Raw genomic sequence first — 23512 nt, 5'->3', positions numbered from 1 at the left:
ACATCCTCCACACCCGTTCCCGTGGTCGCCTCAGCCTGGCTCTCCTCCACCACCCCAACAGGATCCGTGGTTGGAGGGAGTTCGTCGTCGTCGGACGAAGAAGCCGATGCAGGCGCCGGATTAACTTTCTTCCTCACTTGTTTCGACATGCCGTTGCACTCCCGACACCAGTGTAATAAACGACTGGACCACGATGTCTGTCCCAGTGTCCTTTATTATTCGGTTCGTGCTGTACACCCACACGGCTGTCTTTACTCTGTAGCTTCTCCACGGTGCTGACTCCAATGTCGGCCCGATCCACAACAGCAGCTCCGCTGCTGTTTCTCTCACACAGCCCCCCTTGGCTGTACTCTCTGCTGCTCTTCTCCCTCCGCAGCTCTCACAGCTTCTTGCCCTCTCTCTCTCTCTCCGCAGCTCCTCCTGGCAGCCACACCGCTGCCTCTAACAAGCAGCCCCCTCTCTCTCTCTCTCCGCAGCTCCTCCTGGCAGCCACACCGCTGCCTCTAACACGCAGCCCTCCTGGCTGTCTCCTCCCCAGCTGCACACCACTCCGCAGCTTCCTCTTATCTTCGGGGTTGGCTCCCGATCGCCGTCGGCGCCCCCCCTCTCCACACTTGCCCGCGTGGCCTCACTCTTTTCCGCTCGCACCCCGACTACCTTCCCCTTCCGGTTTACCCGCTTAAAGCCCCGAACCTTACCCCCACGTCACATGACTCCACCCCCCGTGACGTCACCTCCGGAAGGTCGCTTACGCCCGCATTACACGATTATAAAGTTAGTTCATCTTGTTCACTTGAAAACAAGACCTTACACCGATTATTCACTCCACGTGCAATCTTGCAACAGATTGCGTTCCTCTCGCGTTCGCTGCGGGTGTGCCAATATCATTACAGAGTGCTTCGAAGAAGGGTCATTGCCCAAAACGTCGCATATTGTACATGTCACGGAAGTGTTTTTGACGACGGTGGAGGGTTTTCTTCGTCACAGAGGTTAAATGTCGAAGGTTTAAGGCGGAGCCATCGCGGAGGGCAGGGGTGGTCGGTGACGTCACCACGCTTCGGATATAAAGGTGGCTGCTGCTGCAAGCTGAGCGCGCATGTCTCTCGCGTGCTTTGTCAGAAGTAGTCGCAATGTCTGGACGTGGTAAAGGCGGTAAGGGGCTCGGCAAGGGAGGCGCAAAACGCCATCGCAAGGTGCTGCGCGACAACATCCAGGGCATCACCAAGCCCGCCATCCGCCGCCTCGCTCGCCGCGGCGGTGTGAAGCGCATCTCGGGCCTCATCTACGAGGAGACCCGCGGCGTCCTGAAGGTCTTCCTTGAGAACGTCATCCGCGACGCCGTCACCTACACGGAGCACGCCAAGCGCAAGACCGTCACCGCCATGGACGTGGTCTACGCCCTCAAGCGCCAGGGCCGCACTCTCTACGGCTTCGGAGGCTGAGCGCCCATCTCTCGCACATTAAGCCAACCCAAAGGCTCTTTTCAGAGCCACCCACCTCTTCGAAACTGCTTGCGCCAGTGTTGCCAAACACTTTCTAAATGGAGCACATGTCCTGGGTTATTGCGCGCCAATTCCTCGTGAGCGTGGTGGACGTTTGCTTGTTGAGTTGGCGAATCTTCATCTGCTTCCACATGAATGAAAGAAATCATGATATTCACGACACGTCACATTTAACAAGGCGTAATTCTTGAACGCATTAATACAGTACCCATTTCTGGTATTTTTGCGTGAATAATTTCCAGCTGCAGCCGATTCCGATATTACGTAGAGCATTTGGCGCCACAATCTTACAGCACACTCGTCCTAATTGACGTAGCGTGCCGGAACGCTAATCTCCACCTGTACAGCACAACAGCGAAGTTATTTTTCTCCACCGAGCGCTTGTATTTATCCAAATTGCGTTCATAAAACGCCCGTGTGCCGTATTAGACGAGTTGTGAAACAATCCTTCGTAAGAAACAAAAAAACCCACACTCAAAACACAATATACTGTATTGGGTTTTCTAGTCATCCTTTTTAAAACAAAATCAATGGCCATGGCTGCAATTCACTAATATACATGTTTGGACATTACATTGTGTTATATTCACAAGTCATTTTTGCAGTAAAAACTATATTAAAGTGAACATCGCGTCCGCGTTTCTCATTGGAGGCTGATGGAGAGGGATGGTACTAAAAGAGCCACTCAGCAGCGCCGCGCACTACGATCCTCTGATTTGCATCTCGCCTCCTATAAAAGGAGCTCAACGCGCGACCGACATCCACATTCGCTTCCCGTCTGTTGTGAACTGACCCGAAGCTGCCTACGACGCGTCGACATGCCCGATCCTCCCGCATCAAAGAGCGCTGGGCCGGCTAAGGTTCCTGCTCCCAAGAAGGGCTCCAAGAAGGCTGTGACCAAGGCTACGCGCAAGGATGGCAAGAAGCGACGCCACCGCAGGAAGGAGAGCTACGCCATTTACATCTACAAGGTGATGAAGCAGGTGCACCCCGATACCGGCATCTCGTCCAAGGCAATGAGCATCATGAACTCGTTCGTCAACGACATCTTTGAGCGCATCGCTTCCGAGGCGTCCCGCCTGGCGCACTACAACAAACGCTCCACCATCACCTCTCGGGAGATCCAGACCGCAGTGCGACTGCTGCTCCCCGGCGAGCTGGCCAAGCACGCCGTGTCGGAGGGCACCAAGGCCGTCACCAAGTACACAAGCTCCAAGTGAAGCCTCGACTCCACCATTAATTACAAAGGCTCTTTTCAGAGCCACCCACCTCTCCGAACCTGCTATTACCAGTCCTAGCAGGAGTACAAAACGAAACTTCCAACAAAGTCCCGGTTCACGCGGGGACATTGTTCGCTCATTGAAATGGAGAGATCGATCGCATTTTGACCTGTTTCAACGTGAATAAAAGCGATAACAATATTCATGGCACATCATATTCACCAGCAGGCATTTATTGGACTTGTTTGTCCATTGATTTCATCTGCAGCCCATTCAGATATTACATTGGATATTTGGCGCCAAAACCTTGCAATGCAATATATTTAATTCGTGGTTGTATTTTCGGGCAGGAACTAACATTTTGCACGTGTACATATATGTAAAAGTAAGCGCCTAGCATGGATGACTCGTGCAGTATAATTGATGATCATCATCTCAATGCCAAGAGAATAGATATCTATCCCTGTGATCACCTCTTTCCGACATTTTTACGTATTACTGTTTCCAATGAAGTGCAGTTTCTTCACACTTTATTTAGATCATGCAGAGCACTGTAAAGTCGTTTTCGGAAAGGTGTTTGCTTGAGAAAATAACATCCGTTAAAGACATCGACGGCGCTCAAACGGTACTACTGCATCGTGATACGGCATTCTGAAATGATCCAAACTGAACATTTTGTTGATTAAGAAGAGTTGACGACTCGAGATCATTGCACGCTGCCAACCAATCAGCACGCTCCCCGTCTTCGCACGTCACGACTCCGCTGACCAGTGAGCGCGCGCTCTGGGCTACATAAGCCGCCTTCTCCCCGCTTGTGAGAATCTTTGCCCACACCAAGCCATGGCTCGCACCAAGCAGACCGCTCGCAAGTCCACGGGCGGCAAGGCCCCACGCAAGCAACTCGCCACCAAGGCGGCCCGAAAGAGCGCTCCGGCCACGGGCGGCGTCAAGAAGCCTCACCGCTACAGGCCCGGCACCGTCGCTCTGCGCGAGATCCGCCGCTACCAGAAGTCCACCGAGCTGCTCATCCGCAAACTGCCCTTCCAGCGCCTCGTCAGGGAGATCGCGCAGGACTTCAAGACCGACCTGCGCTTCCAGAGCTCCGCTGTCATGGCTCTGCAGGAGGCCAGCGAAGCGTACCTTGTCGCGCTCTTCGAGGACACCAACCTGTGCGCCATCCACGCCAAGCGCGTCACCATCATGCCCAAGGACATTCAGCTCGCCCGCCGCATTCGTGGCGAGCGCGCTTGAACGCCCAGCTCGGCCCTCAAAGCACAACACAAAGGCTCTTTTCAGAGCCACCACTTACGCATGAAAAAGCTTCCATGTGTGTCCTTCAAAGTTCGGGTGCCGGAAACCTTCGTTTGCTGGTCACGGCTCTCACGAGTCGTCAGGCGTAAGCGACAATGAAGTTCATTTTATATACCCCGCCGCTCATTTTTCAACATCACACGTTGGTGTTGTATATAAGCGTTGTGAAACCATGTTTACATAATCTACAACAAAAGGGTTATTTTGGTGAAATATATTAACTATTAAACCCAAAGATATTGGTTGATGTTGTTTCAATCCCGAGCTGATAAGAAGTTCACATTTTGCAAACTAAGAGACTGAATTATTCACGCACATATATTTTTAGGCATTGCCCGAACAGGCGGTTAAAGGAATATATATACACCGTATAGGCACGTGGGCGATCAATCACGAGCTCAAGGCTATCACAATGATTTCTTATAACCAATGAGGTCCCTCAAAATGATGATTATAATCAATAATACATTGATATTTGCGGAATCCGCTTATAAGTTTGACTTGCCAGCACGTGCCCATAAATTAACTCAATAATGCTTAAAACTTGAACCTATTAAGTACGTGTATCGCATTGTTTAATTCCTAAGATACGTGTCCGCATAAAAATATATATAGATAAAAATAATTAAAGTCAACATCGAATCATCGCGTCCCGGCTTTTCATTGGTGGCTCAAGGAGAGGGCGGGACTCGACCGAGAGGAGCCAATCAGCAGCGGCGCGCTCTACGATCCTCGTCTCCGCTATAAAAGACGCTCCGGTGGTGCGTGTTAACGTCACAAATCGTTCGTACTTTGTCTCTATTGCTTTTTGCATCCTAGGTCCGTTAGCAATGTCTGGACGCGGCAAGACCGGTGGCAAATCTCGCGCCAAGGCAAAGTCCCGCTCTTCCCGCGCCGGCTTGCAGTTCCCCGTGGGTCGCGTTCACAGGCTGCTCCGCAAGGGCAATTACGCCCAGCGGGTCGGCGCTGGAGCACCCGTCTACCTGGCCGCCGTGCTCGAGTACCTTTCTGCCGAGATCCTCGAGCTGGCTGGCAATGCCGCCCGCGACAACAAGAAGACGAGGATCATCCCCCGACACCTGCAGCTCGCCGTGCGAAACGACGAGGAGCTCAACAAGCTCATGGGCGGCGTGACTATCGCCCAGGGCGGTGTGCTGCCCAACATCCAGGCCGTGCTGCTGCCCAAGAAGACCTCTCAGGCAAAGAAGTGAACGCGCCGCCGCCTCTACCACCACAACAACGGCTCTTTTCAGAGCCACCCACTTGCTTGCAAAGAGCTCGGACAGTCGTACACAGGGGTTTTGTTATTAATAAGGACACCGTCGTCGAGTTGCCCTCGTGCCAAATTGCTCGCAATTAAACAAATGCTCTGCTCATTCCAGTTACCCTTTATTATGTCTAATTTAGGAACGGTATTTGAGCAGCATTCCAACATTGCATCAATCATGGAACATGGTTTAGAATAAATTGGGATGCCTATTGGAAGAAAGTATCGTGTTTTTTAAAGAATAAAACTCGCTCTTTTTGAGCGGTCAGATTACATATGAAGAGGAGTCGGAGAATGGTTCAAGCACTTTAAGGGATCTGCGAGCCACCCTCACGCACCACGCAAACACGACATCTCCGCTCTCACGACAACACGCACCAATCACACGCGCGGGAAAGAGCTGGACGGGGGTGTCAGGGGTTAAAGGGCAGTGACGTCACCCGGAGCAGGCGTGCTGGACGCGGATGTGTATTGGGAGCGGAGATTGAGGAGTTAAAAGGGGCTGTGGGACGTGTGCCCGGGGTTGGTCTTGGAACGAGTATTGCTGTGCGTTGGTGAAAACAGGACCCTGCGGGGTGGGCTGGTAGGAACGAATAACCAAAGAATATAAACATAATGTATTATTACACTTGTTTAGCCAGGAAAGCCCCACTGAGACTAAAGGTTTTTGTAGGGTCCTGCCAAGTGTTTGCAGTAGGGGGCGATGTTGCTACACTGAATCGGACGATACGAAGGGAGAGTGTGAGGCCTAGGTCTAGGCTTTAGGCCTAGCTGTAGGCTTTAGGGCGCCGTGAGTTAATTTTTAATTTACCTGTTTTTATAATTTATGTTAAAGCTTTAAATTTAAATGTTTCTATTTAAAAGCATCAGGGAATGTAACATTGTTAAACATAACTCCCTTGCACACACGCAGGGGAACAATACGAAGGGAGAGTTTGAGGCGTTCGAGGCTTGAGGCCTAGCTGTAGGCTTTAGGCCGCCGAGAGTTAATTTTTAATTTAAATGTTTTTATTATTCATGTAAAAGCTTTACATTTAAATGTTTATATTTAAAAGCATCAGGGAATGTAACATTGTTAAACATTAACTCCCTTGCACACACGCAGGGGTACGATACGAAGTCAGACTTTGAGGCCCAGTTCTAGGCTTTAGGCCTAGCTGTAGGCTTTAGGGCGCTGTGAGTTTTTTTTTAATTTCAAAGTTTTAATTAAAAGCTATCTCAGGGAATTATAAGGGAATGTTACACGTGTTTAGCCAGGAAAACCTCATTAATGTAAATGTTTTAATTAAAAGCTATCTTAGGGAATTATAAGGGAATGTTACACTTGTTTAGCCAGGAAAGTATCACAGAGTCTAAAGGTTTTTGTAGGGTCATGCCAAGTGTTTGCAATAGGGGGCGATGTTGCTACACGGACGGACGGACGGACGATATAATCTATTGTAGGCTGGTCCACTTCGTTGCTACCAGTATAAAGAAGTGCATAAACCATTCTACGACTCCTCTTCACATGCGCGTGGAATGAATGATTCTTGCATTCGTTCTAGATTTGAAGCTTTCGTGACTGCAATGATTCATACTCTTAGGTTTTTTCGGTAAAGTCACGTAGGTAAAACAATAATAATACATAATTTAAATAATATAAATAATAATTTAAATAATAAATCAGGGGGGGGCAGAGGGGGGGGGCCTTATCTGAATGTGGTTGCCGGGGAGTGGCGTGGGGTGTCGGGGCTAAAAGGGAACAAATGAGCACATCAGCTCAGGGTTGTGGCCAGTGTTAGCTGATAGTAAGCATAAAAGTACTGGTAAACGCTGGGGATGTCAACACTCGGTAAAGTATAATATTACCTGTCAAATAAGATGGTACAAATATGTGTAGTTAAATATTTTTACATGGTTAATAACATCTTTCCAATGATTACTCATTCGTGTTACTTAGTGCAGTAAATACGTGTTACTTATTGCAGTAAAAACAACTCATCGCATGAACCATCCTGCGCTCCTAGAATATCAACTCTGTCGGTGCATTAAATGTAAGATTATATATGTTCTTTAAACATTCGACTGCGGAGTCACTTGAGTTGAATTTGAGTGGTGATAATTGTGCACCGTGCCTCGATCTTGTTCAAGGCGCGCGACCCTTCTGCAGTGCGTGAGCTACTCACCTCTTGCCACGTAACATGTTAAACTTTCTATTTAATGTCGGTTAATTTTGAGTCATTTTCTTCAGTTTGTTGTCCATCTGAAAATCCATATATTTATTAATTTCAAAGTTCGATTAAAACGTCCAGTTAAAAGTTCGGTGACAAGGGACGGTTGGCATGGCGCGCAGTCCTCACCATAGCGCGAGAGGAGGAATCGCGAGCGCGCGAGGCAAAACTTAAATAGAAAATATTTCGTTGGAATTAAATATGAGTAGTCTGTTGAAGCATCTTGTCTTGCAAAACATTCGAGTGTGTTTTAAATAGTGTTCATCATTAACACTTTTGAAAAACGACAATCATCATATCTCGCCCTGACCGAACAATGTCTCCCAAATGTTGGTTGTTCACTTGTTTTGAATTATAATTTATATCGTGAGCATTGTCGTATATTGCATAAGTAACGTACATTAAAGAAGTGATCTTCGTGATAATGTATTGTGGTGCCACAGCGACGGGGCCGCTCGGCCGAGCCATGGAGCCGCCCGGCTTCCACCGCCGCACTGCCCCCCATCACCCCCCCCACATAAACACGCACCCGCACCCACGTAGGGCCTCGTGGTCGGGTCACCTACCCTGAGTTTTCACCCGAGGGCCCCCTAGGGGGGTTACCCCACGGTTTCTCAGGGCCAGGGAATTGGACAGGACCCTTCCCAGGCCAAGTAACACTGCGGCGCCGTGGGCGGATTTGAGATCGCACGACCATGGCGAGCTCAGAGAGCCCCGCAGTTAGAAACGCATACAAACACAAACACGGGTCAGCAAGGCAGATAGCTGGGATCAGGACCCGGGACGACTGATTGGTCGAAAGTTCAAAGGCCGGCGGGATCGCAAAAGAGCGGGAAATCCTAGGCTCAGGATTGGTCGAGAGACCAAGGCGGTCGGGACGGGGGCTCCTAGCCTTTGATGTGAATAGTTTAAAAGAAAACGCAGGGGCAGTAGGGAACTCTCTTCTTCTGGAGTTTGGACACGGGGTCAGCGACGAAGGAGTCATCGGGCGAGCCGCTAGATTGTCTGCAGGACGATCTGAGCGCCGCAAGGTCACCAAGGACTACAGACGGTATCGTGTTGCGCGCCTTACAACACCTCAGAGCGGAGGGTAGGATCCGTAGGAGAGGGTTAGTTCGGGGTAAGGACGAGTAGGAAAGCGGTTTAGCAGAGAGCGCAGCATAGAATAGGGCTACACGGCACCAGAGTGTGGGTTAGAAGCGCCTTGCTGTCCCGCACACACACACGGGTGGCTCGGTTGGTTAGCAAGGGCTAATAAAATCTCGAGCGTAGTAACAAAACCGTGTTGTTGGGTGTTTTTGGAACGTGGTATTAGCGTGCACTGCATTCGCGAGTGTGTGGTCGTTGTACGCATAAAGGCCGTGGTCTCTGTACGATTGTGCGGGTACGGAGGTGTGTGCGTTAACGCCCGGGGAGAGCACTTTTGGTGTGCTGGCGTGACTACGCAGCCGTGTGAGAGGAGAATCGTCCTTGTACGATATTTGTGTTGACGTGCACGCGCGAGTGGGGGAGGGGACGAGTCGTCGTGTCGGCGTGTGCCCCGCTTGCGTGCGCTCGTTACTTGCGTAAGCTCTCGGCGTGCGTAATCGGCGTGCCCAAGGTGCGCGATCGTAACGTGGGCGGCCAGCGCGGCGCAGAGCGGCGCAGGAGTGGGTATCGCGTGTGGAGCTGTATGCGTGTGTGCGCGCACGTTCACGACGTGTGTAACACAGGTGCGCGATCCTAACGTGAGTGGTCAGGGTTGGGTGAGTGCCGTGCAGAGCTGTGTGTGGGTGTGCGCGTGCGTGGTTATCCATGCCTGCTACGCGGACCCGCGGTGGAGGGGAATCCTCGGGTGACGGCTCCCACACCCTGGGTGAGGAGCCTAGCGGCGGTTCGCTTAGCAGCGGGGGGGCGATTGATGATGTTAGTCCGGCCGTTAGTATTATCGAGGGAGGGATCTCGGGGGCTAGCGACCCCCACAAATTGGTGTCGGAAGCGGTACGGACCCCCGCGTTACCTCACGCTAAAATAAGACTGATATTTACCGGCCGGGGGGCCCCTTCGTGGAAGGCATTCGCCCGCAATCTCTTAGGGGCCAAGGAAATTAATGGATGGACGGACGCGCAGGCAGTACGTCAACTTAATATGAATCTTGATGGGCGGGCAGCCGATTTTGTAGAAGCGTTACCCGCGAGCGCACAGACACAGCTAGAGGAGCTGATGCGCCGACTCGATCAGCGTTTTGGCACACGGGACGAGGAGGAAGCAAAATCGGCCTTAGAGGCGCGCCGTCGCCAACCTGGCGAAGATCTCCGTGATTACGCCGAGGATGTGCGCGAGTTAACAAAGATCGCACGCCCGGGGTACGCAACTGAGGTTATTGAGGAACTGGCTGCCGAGAAAATCCAGCGGTACCTGTCTCGCACGGCGTGGTGGCAGCCAGACATGAGCTGCCCACGTCTTCCCTTTAACACCCTTGTCGAGCGCGCACGTAAGTGTGAAAGAATTCACAGCGAACGCGCGCAGCTCCGGGGGCTGGGACGAGAGCGCGCCATTGCGAGCCTGCTCTCGGAAGACGAGGAGGAGGAACAGGAGCTCGCGAGGACGGTAAGGGGCCGGGAAAGAGAACCTCCAGTGTCCCGCGAGACAACCCCGGGTTGGGTAGCTGGGTTACAGACCGGCATGGGAGATATAGCCGGCCAGGTAACCCAGGTGCAATCCTCCGTTGAGACCATCCGATCCGAAATGGGGGACCTACGCGCCACGGTGGGAGGGTTATCTGGGAGGGTAGCCCGACTAGAGGCAGAGTCGGGGCAGCAGCGTGCCGGAGGGGGGATAGGAAACGGACGGGGGGGCTCCTACGGGACGGCCCCCCGTGCGTGTTACCTGTGTGACCGGCGAGGGCATCTCGTGAGAGACTGTCCGCAGATCGCCCGCGCTAGAAACGCGCCGGGGTTAAACCCCAACGCCCCCTAGAGAGTGGACCATCTGGGGGTGCATTCGAAGCGGTCCCGATGCAAAAAGACGGTAATAATGGCGAGCGAGTGATCTCCACACAGGTTCCAACAACAACGCCCACGGAAACGGTGACTCCTGGCGACTGGCTACGGGAGCTGGTGGCGGGGATCACGGGGGCCACGTCGCTCGTGGAAGGGGAGGTAAACGGAGTGCGTACCCGAATTCTGCTGGACACGGGGGCGGTGGCCTCGCTCGTGAGCGCAGCGCACTGCAGCGCGATCGGGGTCGACGTGCGTCACCTGCAGGCACCGGACCGCGCGCTGCACACGGCGAGCGGAGCCGGAATGGGGCTGCTGGGGAGAGCCACCCTAGAGGTCCGCATAGGCAGTCAGGTGTGCACCCAGGAGTTCTACGTGTCGAGTGCGTTGTGTCACGAGTGTATCGCAGGTACCGACCTCTTAGAACGGCTGGGACTCAACGTGCAACCCCGCCAGCGATGCGCCACCATGGAGAGCAACGGCGAGCGGATACCGTTCCTGGGACGAGAACCAACGCGCCCCCGCTTCGCACCTGTGGTCGCTATCCTGGCGACGGCAGTCACCATCGACCCACTCACCGAGATGCTGGTGCCGGTGGCAACATCCCCCACCGACCCCGCGCTCCGACCATCAGGAGAGGTAATGCTAACTCCTCACCCGGAGTTGGCAAAACGGTATGGGATAGTGGGATCCGCCACGTTGGTAAACGCAGATGGGGACCGATTGTTTATACGTGTGTTTAACCCACACAGTACCCCGGCAATGATACGACGACGCACCCCGGTAGCCACCGTACACCCCCTGCACGCTCGCCACTCGAACGACTCGGTGTTCGCACTCTGGGCGGAGGACCCTGGCCGCCCCGAGGACAGCCAGGATCTGGCCTGGCGGGTCGGCCCGACCCCCCGAGCCGAGATTGTTCCCCTGCAGGATGCGTTACATGTGCCTTGGGCAGCCTTACCTAAGGGGGAGGCCGATCAGCTGCGCGGGTTATTGCGGGAGTACGCCGACGTGTTCAGTGAGCACGATTCGGACGTGGGCCGGACCGACCTGGTCAAGCACCAAATTGACACAGGTGCAGCCCGACCCATCAAACTCCCCGCATACCGAGTGGGCGCGCCTGAACGGACCCAGATCAAAGAGGCAGTCACGGATATGCTACGCGATAACATAATCCAGCCCTCCGCGAGCCCTTGGTCTGCCCTGGTGGTACTGGTAACGAAAAAGGACGGATCGACTCGGTTCTGCGTTGATTACCGAAAATTGAACGCAGTCACCCTCGGCGACGCTTTTCCCATCCCACGCATCGACGACACCTTCGACAGTCTCGCAGGAGCGCGGTATTTTTCCACCCTCGATCTCGCGTCCGGGTACTGGCAGGTGGAGATGACGGAGGAGGATCGGCCAAAAACAGCATTCACCACCCCGATGGGCCTGTTTGAGTTTCGAGTGTTGCCGTTCGGACTCACTAACGCGCCCGCGACGTTCCAGCGGTTGATGGAGTTGGTGATGCGGGGCTTGCAGTGGGAACAGTGCCTGATTTACTTGGACGATGTGATAGTGTTCAGTAGATCTTTGTCTGAGCATTGGTCCAGGCTTCGAGAGGTGTTCCAGCGACTGCGAGCGGCTCATCTCAAGCTCAAGCCACGTAAGTGTTACATCGCACAACGCGAGGTGGGGTACCTCGGGCATCGCGTCAGCGAGGCAGGCGTGCACACCGATCCGGAGAAGGTACGCGCCGTAGTGGAGTGGCCACGGCCAAGGAATCTGACGGAGATCAGATCATTTTTGGGGCTCGCCACCTATTATCGTCGATTTGTAAAGGGATTCAGTGAGATTGCACGCCCTCTCACCCAACTCACCTCCCCTAAGCACCCCTACCAGTGGACGGGGGCCTGCCAGACGGCCTTCACCACTCTCAAAGATCACCTCACCCACGCCCCCACCCTCGCTTTCCCCGATTTTACCACCGATTTTATTTTGGACACCGACGCCTGCAGCAGCGGGCTGGGCGCGGTGTTGTCACAGGTACAGGATGGGACGGAACGAGTCATCGCGTACGCCAGCCGGACCTTGAGTGGGGCCGAGCTGAACTATTGCGTGACCCGCCAAGAGTTGTACGCCGTAATTTTCGCATGCAAACAGTTCCGGCCGTATTTGTACGGCAGGAGATGTCGCGTACGCACTGACCATTATGCTCTGCAGTTCCTTCTTACATTCAAGGAGCCGCGGGGGCAGATGGCCCGGTGGTTGGCGCAGTTGCAGGAGTACAACCTGCAAATCGAGTATCGGGCTGGCCGGACGCACGCAAACGCGGACGCCTTGTCGAGGCGACCCACGGTGTTCGCCGAGACGAGGGCGGAGGAGGCCTGCCCGTGTTTCACGGGGGGACGCTGCCGGCAGGCAACGGACCCCCGAGAGGCCGCGGCCACTGACCCCCCCCCAGCGAGAGAGAGTGCAGTGTGCGCCACAGAGACCCTTGCAGGTGGCACCGAGGATCCCGTCGACCGCCCGGCAAGCGCGGGACCCGCAGCTCGGGACCCGATCGGACGGATCCAGGAGGACGTCGGCTGCGCCTTCCCGGGCCTGAACGACGAGCAGCTGAGACAGACCCAGCAGCGAGATCCGGATCTGGCGGCGGTGGAGGCGGCACTGCGAGAGAAGGAGGATGCACTACCAGGGCCCTGGAGCGGTTTGTATGCCCGGTTGTGTGTGGAAAACGGGGTGGTGAGGGAACTGGCCGACGCTGGGCAGCCTGGGTGCATCTGCGTTCCCGCCCATGTGCGACCCCAACTACTACGACTGGTACACGACCACCCGCTCGGGGGCCATGATGGGGAACGGCGCACCCGGGAGACTCTGCGTCGCCAGTATCTCTGGCCTAAATTGGCACAAGATGTGGCCGCCTGGGTGCAGGGCTGCCGGGCCTGCCAGCAGTGTGGGCAAAAGCCGGCGAGGTACCAGGTACCCCTGAGGCCGTTCCGAGTCAGTCGGACGAATCAGTTGGTCGGAATCGACTTGCAGGGGCCCTTTCCACGATCCCACCGGGGCAACCGATATATTATTGTAGCGGTGGAGTACTTCACCCGCTACCCCGTGGCGGTGGCTATCCCGGATAAAACAGCCCTCGTAGTGGCCCGGGCCTTCGTGGAAAACTACGTACTTAAGTGCGGGATCCCCGAACGAGTCATTACCGACCAGGGTAGTGAATTCGAGGCCGAACTATTCCAGGCGCTGTGCCGAGAGTTCGGGATCCAGAAGGACCGAACCACGGCATATCACCCCCAGGCAAACGGGATGGTAGAGAGGATGAACCAGACTCTGGCCGGGAAGCTTAAACGCATGGCGGCCGCGAATCAACAGGACTGGGACGAACACCTCCCCTATGCCCTGTTCGCATACACCACCGCCGTTCACACATCTACAGGACAGACCCCGTTCCTAATGATGTTTGGTCGCGAGTCTCGCCTGCCCGCAGATCTGCTGTTCGGTGTCCCTCCGCCGCAACGGGAGGAAGGGAGCCACCCCATGGAGCACTTGCTGGAGACCCTGCGAGAGGCCAGGGGCCGAGCCTACCCGCACGGAGAGGCCGCGCACCAGCGGCAAGAGCAGGGCGCCCGACCCCGTATGGAGCCCCCCTTCTACACTGCGGGCTCCGAGGTGTGGCTGTACACTCCCCGCGTCGGTGCCGGACAGGTGGGGAAGCTGACCACCTACTGGCGAGGACCCTGGATTGTGAGACGGCAGATCTCACCATGGACGGTGCTGATTCAGGGAGGAGAGAGGGGCCGGGAGATGGTGGTCAACATCCGCCGACTGAAGCCGTGGCGAGCAGCCCCCGAGGGGGGGAGCCCCGCCGTCCAAGTACCCCGAAACCCCGGGGTCCCCCCACCCCCCGTGCCCGGGGGCCTCGCGCAGTATATGGGCCCCACGGAGCCCCGGGCTCAAGAAGGTGAAGAAGCCCGCGGCAGCCAAGAAGACCGCGCCCAAGAAGTCTCCCAAGAAAGCAAAGAAGCCCGCGGCTGCCAAGTCGGCCAAGAGCCCCAAAAAGGTGAAGTCGGCTGTTAAGCCCAAGAAGGTGGCGAAGAGCCCAGCCAAGCCCAAGGCTGCGAAGCCCAAGGTCGCTAAGCCCAAGACCGTCAAGGCCAAGGCCGCCAAACCCAAGGTGGCCAAGCCCAAGAAGGCCGCGGCCAAGCCCAAGAAGACTGCGCCAAAGAAGTGAATCCGATCGGACGATGCTCGATTCACTCCACCTCAACGGCTCTTTTCAGAGCCACCCACTTAGTTAAAAAAAGTGAACCAGGTGCTGCTGCGCTTCAATTAGTTCATCGTTAACACATGGCAGTGTATTACGTTGCTGTTGAATGCGTGCCATATTCTGTAAGTCAAACCCATTTACGGCGTGGCGATGGTTGCTCGCCTTGACTCGGCCCTGATCAAGGAGCTCGACGCTTGGTGCAGTTCAATCGTGAGGATTTGTGTAGATTGGATAAGTTTCGTACATTCGCCAAATTAACTGTATAACATTTTACCCACTCGATGTGTTTTAAGCATTGATGTGATGGGAGTAATCGAGCCCGAAAGCAGTAATCATAAACACAGGCGGGGCGGGTGGCAGCTCCCTCACTCGAACTGGGTGCAGAGTAATGTCAGCGACGTCAGCATTCTCGCTGGCGATTCTAATCTAAATCCAGATTCAAATCGATGCATTCTTGACGAACCTCCAATTTTGATTATGTGTTGCACCTCTTCATTCCGTCATCATGTTACTGGTGCCAAATATGGAATTTAGTCTAAAAATGTATTGATTCCAGACAGCTTTACTCAATTTGCCTTCATTCGCTCGTTCTCGCCTTTTCACTTTGTTTTTGTTTTGTAAACATTGCGGTGCACCATCTAAACTTCTCTATTAAAATAAATGTCTTTCTTACTTTGGGAGAACTAGTTGGTGACGTTCACTCAACTATTGTGTTGGAAGCCGTTTTGCTTCACACGATTATAAAGTTAGTTCATCTTGTTCACTTGAAAACAAGACCTTACACCGATTATTCACTCCACGTGCAATCTTGCAACAGATTGCGTTCCTCTCGCGTTCGCTGCGGGTGTGCCAATATCATTACAGAGTGCTTCGAAGAAGGGTCATTGCCCAAAACGTCGCATATTGTACATGTCACGGAAGTGTTTTTGACGACGGTGGAGGGTTTTCTTCGTCACAGAGGTTAAATGTCGAAGGTTTAAGGCGGAGCCAACAAAGTCCCGGTTCACGCGGGGACATTGTTCGCTCATTGAAATGGAGAGATCGATCGCATTTTGACCTGTTTCAACGTGAATAAAAGCGATAACAATATTCATGGCACATCATATTCACCAGCAGGCATTTATTGGACTTGTTTGTCCATTGATTTCATCTGCAGCCCATTCAGATATTACATTGGATATTTGGCGCCAAAACCTTGCAATGCAATATATTTAATTCGTGGTTGTATTTTCGGGCAGGAACTAACATTTTGCACGTGTACATATATGTAAAAGTAAGCGCCTAGCATGGATGACTCGTGCAGTATAATTGATGATCATCATCTCAATGCCAAGAGAATAGATATCTATCCCTGTGATCACCTCTTTCCGACATTTTTACGTATTACTGTTTCCAATGAAGTGCAGTTTCTTCACACTTTATTTAGATCATGCAGAGCACTGTAAAGTCGTTTTCGGAAAGGTGTTTGCTTGAGAAAATAACATCCGTTAAAGACATCGACGGCGCTCAAACGGTACTACTGCATCGTGATACGGCATTCTGAAATGATCCAAACTGAACATTTTGTTGATTAAGAAGAGTTGACGACTCGAGATCATTGCACGCTGCCAACCAATCAGCACGCTCCCCGTCTTCGCACGTCACGACTCCGCTGACCAGTGAGCGCGCGCTCTGGGCTACATAAGCCGCCTTCTCCCCGCTTGTGAGAATCTTTGCCCACACCAAGCCATGGCTCGCACCAAGCAGACCGCTCGCAAGTCCACGGGCGGCAAGGCCCCACGCAAGCAACTCGCCACCAAGGCGGCCCGAAAGAGCGCTCCGGCCACGGGCGGCGTCAAGAAGCCTCACCGCTACAGGCCCGGCACCGTCGCTCTGCGCGAGATCCGCCGCTACCAGAAGTCCACCGAGCTGCTCATCCGCAAACTGCCCTTCCAGCGCCTCGTCAGGGAGATCGCGCAGGACTTCAAGACCGACCTGCGCTTCCAGAGCTCCGCTGTCATGGCTCTGCAGGAGGCCAGCGAAGCGTACCTTGTCGCGCTCTTCGAGGACACCAACCTGTGCGCCATCCACGCCAAGCGCGTCACCATCATGCCCAAGGACATTCAGCTCGCCCGCCGCATTCGTGGCGAGCGCGCTTGAACGCCCAGCTCGGCCCTCAAAGCACAACACAAAGGCTCTTTTCAGAGCCACCACTTACGCATGAAAAAGCTTCCATGTGTGTCCTTCAAAGTTCGGGTGCCGGAAACCTTCGTTTGCTGGTCACGGCTCTCACGAGTCGTCAGGCGTAAGCGACAATGAAGTTCATTTTATATACCCCGCCGCTCATTTTTCAACATCACACGTTGGTGTTGTATATAAGCGTTGTGAAACCATGTTTACATAATCTACAACAAAAGGGTTATTTTGGTGAAATATATTAACTATTAAACCCAAAGATATTGGTTGATGTTGTTTCAATCCCGAGCTGATAAGAAGTTCACATTTTGCAAACTAAGAGACTGAATTATTCACGCACATATATTTTTAGGCATTGCCCGAACAGGCGGTTAAAGGAATATATATACACCGTATAGGCACGTGGGCGATCAATCACGAGCTCAAGGCTATCACAATGATTTCTTATAACCAATGAGGTCCCTCAACATGATGATTATAATCAATAATACATTGATATTTGCGGAATCCGCTTATAAGTTTGACTTGCCAGCACGTGCCCATAAATTAACTCAATAATGCTTAAAACTTGAACCTATTAAGTACGTGTATCGCATTGTTTAATTCCTAAGATACGTGTCCGCATAAAAATATATATGGATAAAAATAATTAAAGTCAACATCGAATCATCGCGTCCCGGCTTTTCATTGGTGGCTCAAGGAGAGGGCGGGACTCGACCGAGAGGAGCCAATCAGCAGCGGCGCGCTCTACGATCCTCGTCTCCGCTATAAAAGACGCTCCGGTGGTGCGTGTTAACGTCACAAATCGTTCGTACTTTGTCTCTATTGCTTTTTGCATCCTAGGTCCGTTAGCAATGTCTGGACGCGGCAAGACCGGTGGCAAATCTCGCGCCAAGGCAAAGTCCCGCTCTTCCCGCGCCGGCTTGCAGTTCCCCGTGGGTCGCGTTCACAGGCTGCTCCGCAAGGGCAATTACGCCCAGCGGGTCGGCGCTGGAGCACCCGTCTACCTGGCCGCCGTGCTCGAGTACCTTTCTGCCGAGATCCTCGAGCTGGCTGGCAATGCCGCCCGCGACAACAAGAAGACGAGGATCATCCCCCGACACCTGCAGCTCGCCGTGCGAAACGACGAGGAGCTCAACAAGCTCATGGGCGGCGTGACTATCGCCCAGGGCGGTGTGCTGCCCAACATCCAGGCCGTGCTGCTGCCCAAGAAGACCTCTCAGGCAAAGAAGTGAACGCGCCGCCGCCTCTACCACCACAACAACGGCTCTTTTCAGAGCCACCCACTTGCTTGCAAAGAGCTCGGACAGTCGTACACAGGGGTTTTGTTATTAATAAGGACACCGTCGTCGAGTTGCCCTCGTGCCAAATTGCTCGCAATTAAACAAATGCTCTGCTCATTCCAGTTACCCTTTATTATGTCTAATTTAGGAACGGTATTTGAGCAGCATTCCAACATTGCATCAATCATGGAACATGGTTTAGAATAAATTGGGATGCCTATTGGAAGAAAGTATCGTGTTTTTTAAAGAATAAAACTCGCTCTTTTTGAGCGGTCAGATTACATATGAAGAGGAGTCGGAGAATGGTTCAAGCACTTTAAGGGATCTGCGAGCCACCCTCACGCACCACGCAAACACGACATCTCCGCTCTCACGACAACACGCACCAATCACACGCGCGGGAAAGAGCTGGACGGGGGTGTCAGGGGTTAAAGGGCAGTGACGTCACCCGGAGCAGGCGTGCTGGACGCGGATGTGTATTGGGAGCGGAGATTGAGGAGTTAAAAGGGGCTGTGGGACGTGTGCCCGGGGTTGGTCTTGGAACGAGTATTGCTGTGCGTTGGTGAAAACAGGACCCTGCGGGGTGGGCTGGTAGGAACGAATAACCAAAGAATATAAACATAATGTATTATTACACTTGTTTAGCCAGGAAAGCCCCACTGAGACTAAAGGTTTTTGTAGGGTCCTGCCAAGTGTTTGCAGTAGGGGGCGATGTTGCTACACTGAATCGGACGATACGAAGGGAGAGTGTGAGGCCTAGGTCTAGGCTTTAGGCCTAGCTGTAGGCTTTAGGGCGCCGTGAGTTAATTTTTAATTTACCTGTTTTTATAATTTATGTTAAAGCTTTAAATTTAAATGTTTCTATTTAAAAGCATCAGGGAATGTAACATTGTTAAACATAACTCCCTTGCACACACGCAGGGGAACAATACGAAGGGAGAGTTTGAGGCGTTCGAGGCTTGAGGCCTAGCTGTAGGCTTTAGGCCGCCGAGAGTTAATTTTTAATTTAAATGTTTTTATTATTCATGTAAAAGCTTTACATTTAAATGTTTATATTTAAAAGCATCAGGGAATGTAACATTGTTAAACATTAACTCCCTTGCACACACGCAGGGGTACGATACGAAGTCAGACTTTGAGGCCCAGTTCTAGGCTTTAGGCCTAGCTGTAGGCTTTAGGGCGCTGTGAGTTTTTTTTTAATTTCAAAGTTTTAATTAAAAGCTATCTCAGGGAATTATAAGGGAATGTTACACGTGTTTAGCCAGGAAAACCTCATTAATGTAAATGTTTTAATTAAAAGCTATCTTAGGGAATTATAAGGGAATGTTACACTTGTTTAGCCAGGAAAGTATCACAGAGTCTAAAGGTTTTTGTAGGGTCATGCCAAGTGTTTGCAATAGGGGGCGATGTTGCTACACGGACGGACGGACGGACGATATAATCTATTGTAGGCTGGTCCACTTCGTTGCTACCAGTATAAAGAAGTGCATAAACCATTCTACGACTCCTCTTCACATGCGCGTGGAATGAATGATTCTTGCATTCGTTCTAGATTTGAAGCTTTCGTGACTGCAATGATTCATACTCTTAGGTTTTTTCGGTAAAGTCACGTAGGTAAAACAATAATAATACATAATTTAAATAATATAAATAATAATTTAAATAATAAATCAGGGGGGGGCAGAGGGGGGGGGCCTTATCTGAATGTGGTTGCCGGGGAGTGGCGTGGGGTGTCGGGGCTAAAAGGGAACAAATGAGCACATCAGCTCAGGGTTGTGGCCAGTGTTAGCTGATAGTAAGCATAAAAGTACTGGTAAACGCTGGGGATGTCAACACTCGGTAAAGTATAATATTACCTGTCAAATAAGATGGTACAAATATGTGTAGTTAAATATTTTTACATGGTTAATAACATCTTTCCAATGATTACTCATTCGTGTTACTTAGTGCAGTAAATACGTGTTACTTATTGCAGTAAAAACAACTCATCGCATGAACCATCCTGCGCTCCTAGAATATCAACTCTGTCGGTGCATTAAATGTAAGATTATATATGTTCTTTAAACATTCGACTGCGGAGTCACTTGAGTTGAATTTGAGTGGTGATAATTGTGCACCGTGCCTCGATCTTGTTCAAGGCGCGCGACCCTTCTGCAGTGCGTGAGCTACTCACCTCTTGCCACGTAACATGTTAAACTTTCTATTTAATGTCGGTTAATTTTGAGTCATTTTCTTCAGTTTGTTGTCCATCTGAAAATCCATATATTTATTAATTTCAAAGTTCGATTAAAACGTCCAGTTAAAAGTTCGGTGACAAGGGACGGTTGGCATGGCGCGCAGTCCTCACCATAGCGCGAGAGGAGGAATCGCGAGCGCGCGAGGCAAAACTTAAATAGAAAATATTTCGTTGGAATTAAATATGAGTAGTCTGTTGAAGCATCTTGTCTTGCAAAACATTCGAGTGTGTTTTAAATAGTGTTCATCATTAACACTTTTGAAAAACGACAATCATCATATCTCGCCCTGACCGAACAATGTCTCCCAAATGTTGGTTGTTCACTTGTTTTGAATTATAATTTATATCGTGAGCATTGTCGTATATTGCATAAGTAACGTACATTAAAGAAGTGATCTTCGTGATAATGTATTGTGGTGCCACAGCGACGGGGCCGCTCGGCCGAGCCATGGAGCCGCCCGGCTTCCACCGCCGCACTGCCCCCCATCACCCCCCCCACATAAACACGCACCCGCACCCACGTAGGGCCTCGTGGTCGGGTCACCTACCCTGAGTTTTCACCCGAGGGCCCCCTAGGGGGGTTACCCCACGGTTTCTCAGGGCCAGGGAATTGGACAGGACCCTTCCCAGGCCAAGTAACACTGCGGCGCCGTGGGCGGATTTGAGATCGCACGACCACGGCGAGCTCAGAGAGCCCCGCAGTTAGAAACGCATACAAACACAAACACGGGTCAGCAAGGCAGATAGCTGGGATCAGGACCCGGGACGACTGATTGGTCGAAAGTTCAAAGGCCGGCGGGATCGCAAAAGAGCGGGAAATCCTAGGCTCAGGATTGGTCGAGAGACCAAGGCGGTCGGGACGGGGGCTCCTAGCCTTTGATGTGAATAGTTTAAAAGAAAACGCAGGGGCAGTAGGGAACTCTCTTCTTCTGGAGTTTGGACACGGGGTCAGCGACGAAGGAGTCATCGGGCGAGCCGCTAGATTGTCTGCAGGACGATCTGAGCGCCGCAAGGTCACCAAGGACTACAGACGGTATCGTGTTGCGCGCCTTACAACACCTCAGAGCGGAGGGTAGGATCCGTAGGAGAGGGTTAGTTCGGGGTAAGGACGAGTAGGAAAGCGGTTTAGCAGAGAGCGCAGCATAGAATAGGGCTACACGGCACCAGAGTGTGGGTTAGAAGCGCCTTGCTGTCCCGCACACACACACGGGTGGCTCGGTTGGTTAGCAAGGGCTAATAAAATCTCGAGCGTAGTAACAAAACCGTGTTGTTGGGTGTTTTTGGAACGTGGTATTAGCGTGCACTGCATTCGCGAGTGTGTGGTCGTTGTACGCATAAAGTACGATTGTGCGGGTACGGAGGTGTGTGCGTTAACGCCCGGGGAGAGCACTTTTGGTGTGCTGGCGTGACTACGCAGCCGTGTGAGAGGAGAATCGTCCTTGTACGATATTTGTGTTGACGTGCACGCGCGAGTGGGGGAGGGGACGAGTCGTCGTGTCGGCGTGTGCCCCGCTTGCGTGCGCTCGTTACTTGCGTAAGCTCTCGGCGTGCGTAATCGGCGTGCCCAAGGTGCGCGATCGTAACGTGGGCGGCCAGCGCGGCGCAGAGCGGCGCAGGAGTGGGTATCGCGTGTGGAGCTGTATGCGTGTGTGCGCGCACGTTCACGACGTGTGTAACACAGGTGCGCGATCCTAACGTGAGTGGTCAGGGTTGGGTGAGTGCCGTGCAGAGCTGTGTGTGGGTGTGCGCGTGCGTGGTTATCCATGCCTGCTACGCGGACCCGCGGTGGAGGGGAATCCTCGGGTGACGGCTCCCACACCCTGGGTGAGGAGCCTAGCGGCGGTTCGCTTAGCAGCGGGGGGGCGATTGATGATGTTAGTCCGGCCGTTAGTATTATCGAGGGAGGGATCTCGGGGGCTAGCGACCCCCACAAATTGGTGTCGGAAGCGGTACGGACCCCCGCGTTACCTCACGCTAAAATAAGACTGATATTTACCGGCCGGGGGGCCCCTTCGTGGAAGGCATTCGCCCGCAATCTCTTAGGGGCCAAGGAAATTAATGGATGGACGGACGCGCAGGCAGTACGTCAACTTAATATGAATCTTGATGGGCGGGCAGCCGATTTTGTAGAAGCGTTACCCGCGAGCGCACAGACACAGCTAGAGGAGCTGATGCGCCGACTCGATCAGCGTTTTGGCACACGGGACGAGGAGGAAGCAAAATCGGCCTTAGAGGCGCGCCGTCGCCAACCTGGCGAAGATCTCCGTGATTACGCCGAGGATGTGCGCGAGTTAACAAAGATCGCACGCCCGGGGTACGCAACTGAGGTTATTGAGGAACTGGCTGCCGAGAAAATCCAGCGGTACCTGTCTCGCACGGCGTGGTGGCAGCCAGACATGAGCTGCCCACGTCTTCCCTTTAACACCCTTGTCGAGCGCGCACGTAAGTGTGAAAGAATTCACAGCGAACGCGCGCAGCTCCGGGGGCTGGGACGAGAGCGCGCCATTGCGAGCCTGCTCTCGGAAGACGAGGAGGAGGAACAGGAGCTCGCGAGGACGGTAAGGGGCCGGGAAAGAGAACCTCCAGTGTCCCGCGAGACAACCCCGGGTTGGGTAGCTGGGTTACAGACCGGCATGGGAGATATAGCCGGCCAGGTAACCCAGGTGCAATCCTCCGTTGAGACCATCCGATCCGAAATGGGGGACCTACGCGCCACGGTGGGAGGGTTATCTGGGAGGGTAGCCCGACTAGAGGCAGAGTCGGGGCAGCAGCGTGCCGGAGGGGGGATAGGAAACGGACGGGGGGGCTCCTACGGGACGGCCCCCCGTGCGTGTTACCTGTGTGACCGGCGAGGGCATCTCGTGAGAGACTGTCCGCAGATCGCCCGCGCTAGAAACGCGCCGGGGTTAAACCCCAACGCCCCCTAGAGAGTGGACCATCTGGGGGTGCATTCGAAGCGGTCCCGATGCAAAAAGATGGTAATAATGGCGAGCGAGTGATCTCCACACAGGTTCCAACAACAACGCCCACGGAAACGGTGACTCCTGGCGACTGGCTACGGGAGCTGGTGGC

At 53.0% G+C, this 23512-nt stretch overlaps 5 protein-coding genes across 6 annotated transcripts; all 5 read left to right on the top strand.

Moving 5' to 3' along the window:
* Positions 1 to 1130: 1130 nt before the first annotated feature.
* Positions 1131 to 5244, top strand: LOC144950437 (histone H2A-like). The gene is made up of 2 exons (XM_078880549.1): positions 1131 to 1152; positions 4862 to 5244. Exons 1-2 carry the CDS (start codon positions 1131 to 1133, stop codon positions 5242 to 5244), a joined length of 405 nt encoding a protein of 134 aa, XP_078736675.1.
* Positions 2321 to 2722, top strand: LOC144950453 (histone H2B type 3-B). The gene has a single exon (XM_078880573.1). It carries the CDS (start codon positions 2321 to 2323, stop codon positions 2720 to 2722), a length of 402 nt encoding a protein of 133 aa, XP_078736699.1.
* On the top strand, positions 3563 to 3973 carry LOC144948594 (histone H3). The gene has a single exon (XM_078878177.1). The coding sequence runs from the start codon at positions 3563 to 3565 to the stop codon at positions 3971 to 3973; it is 411 nt and encodes a 136-aa protein (XP_078734303.1).
* An 11230-nt stretch (positions 5245 to 16474) lies between the features above and the next one.
* Positions 16475 to 16885, top strand: LOC144948587 (histone H3). Its single transcript, XM_078878164.1, has one exon. The coding sequence runs from the start codon at positions 16475 to 16477 to the stop codon at positions 16883 to 16885; it is 411 nt and encodes a 136-aa protein (XP_078734290.1).
* Positions 16886 to 17718: 833 nt separating this feature from the next.
* On the top strand, positions 17719 to 21546 carry LOC144948574 (histone H2A). Of its 2 annotated transcripts, XM_078878145.1 has the most exons (2): positions 17776 to 18152; positions 21537 to 21546. In XM_078878145.1, the coding sequence occupies exons 1-2, from the start codon at positions 17776 to 17778 to the stop codon at positions 21544 to 21546; spliced, it is 387 nt and encodes a 128-aa protein (XP_078734271.1). The 2 variants fall into 2 exon arrangements, with proteins under 2 accessions (XP_078734278.1, XP_078734271.1); XM_078878152.1 differs by lacking the exon at positions 21537 to 21546 and having other exon boundaries at positions 17719 to 18156.
* Positions 21547 to 23512: the final 1966 nt, after the last annotated feature.

The sequence above is a fragment of the Lampetra fluviatilis genome, chromosome 3 (assembly GCF_964198595.1).
Source record: "Lampetra fluviatilis chromosome 3, kcLamFluv1.1, whole genome shotgun sequence".
Classification (NCBI taxonomy): domain Eukaryota; kingdom Metazoa; phylum Chordata; class Hyperoartia; order Petromyzontiformes; family Petromyzontidae; genus Lampetra; species Lampetra fluviatilis.
The sequence above is the reverse complement of the archived record's forward strand: the minus strand, read 5'-3'. Positions and strand labels throughout refer to the sequence as shown.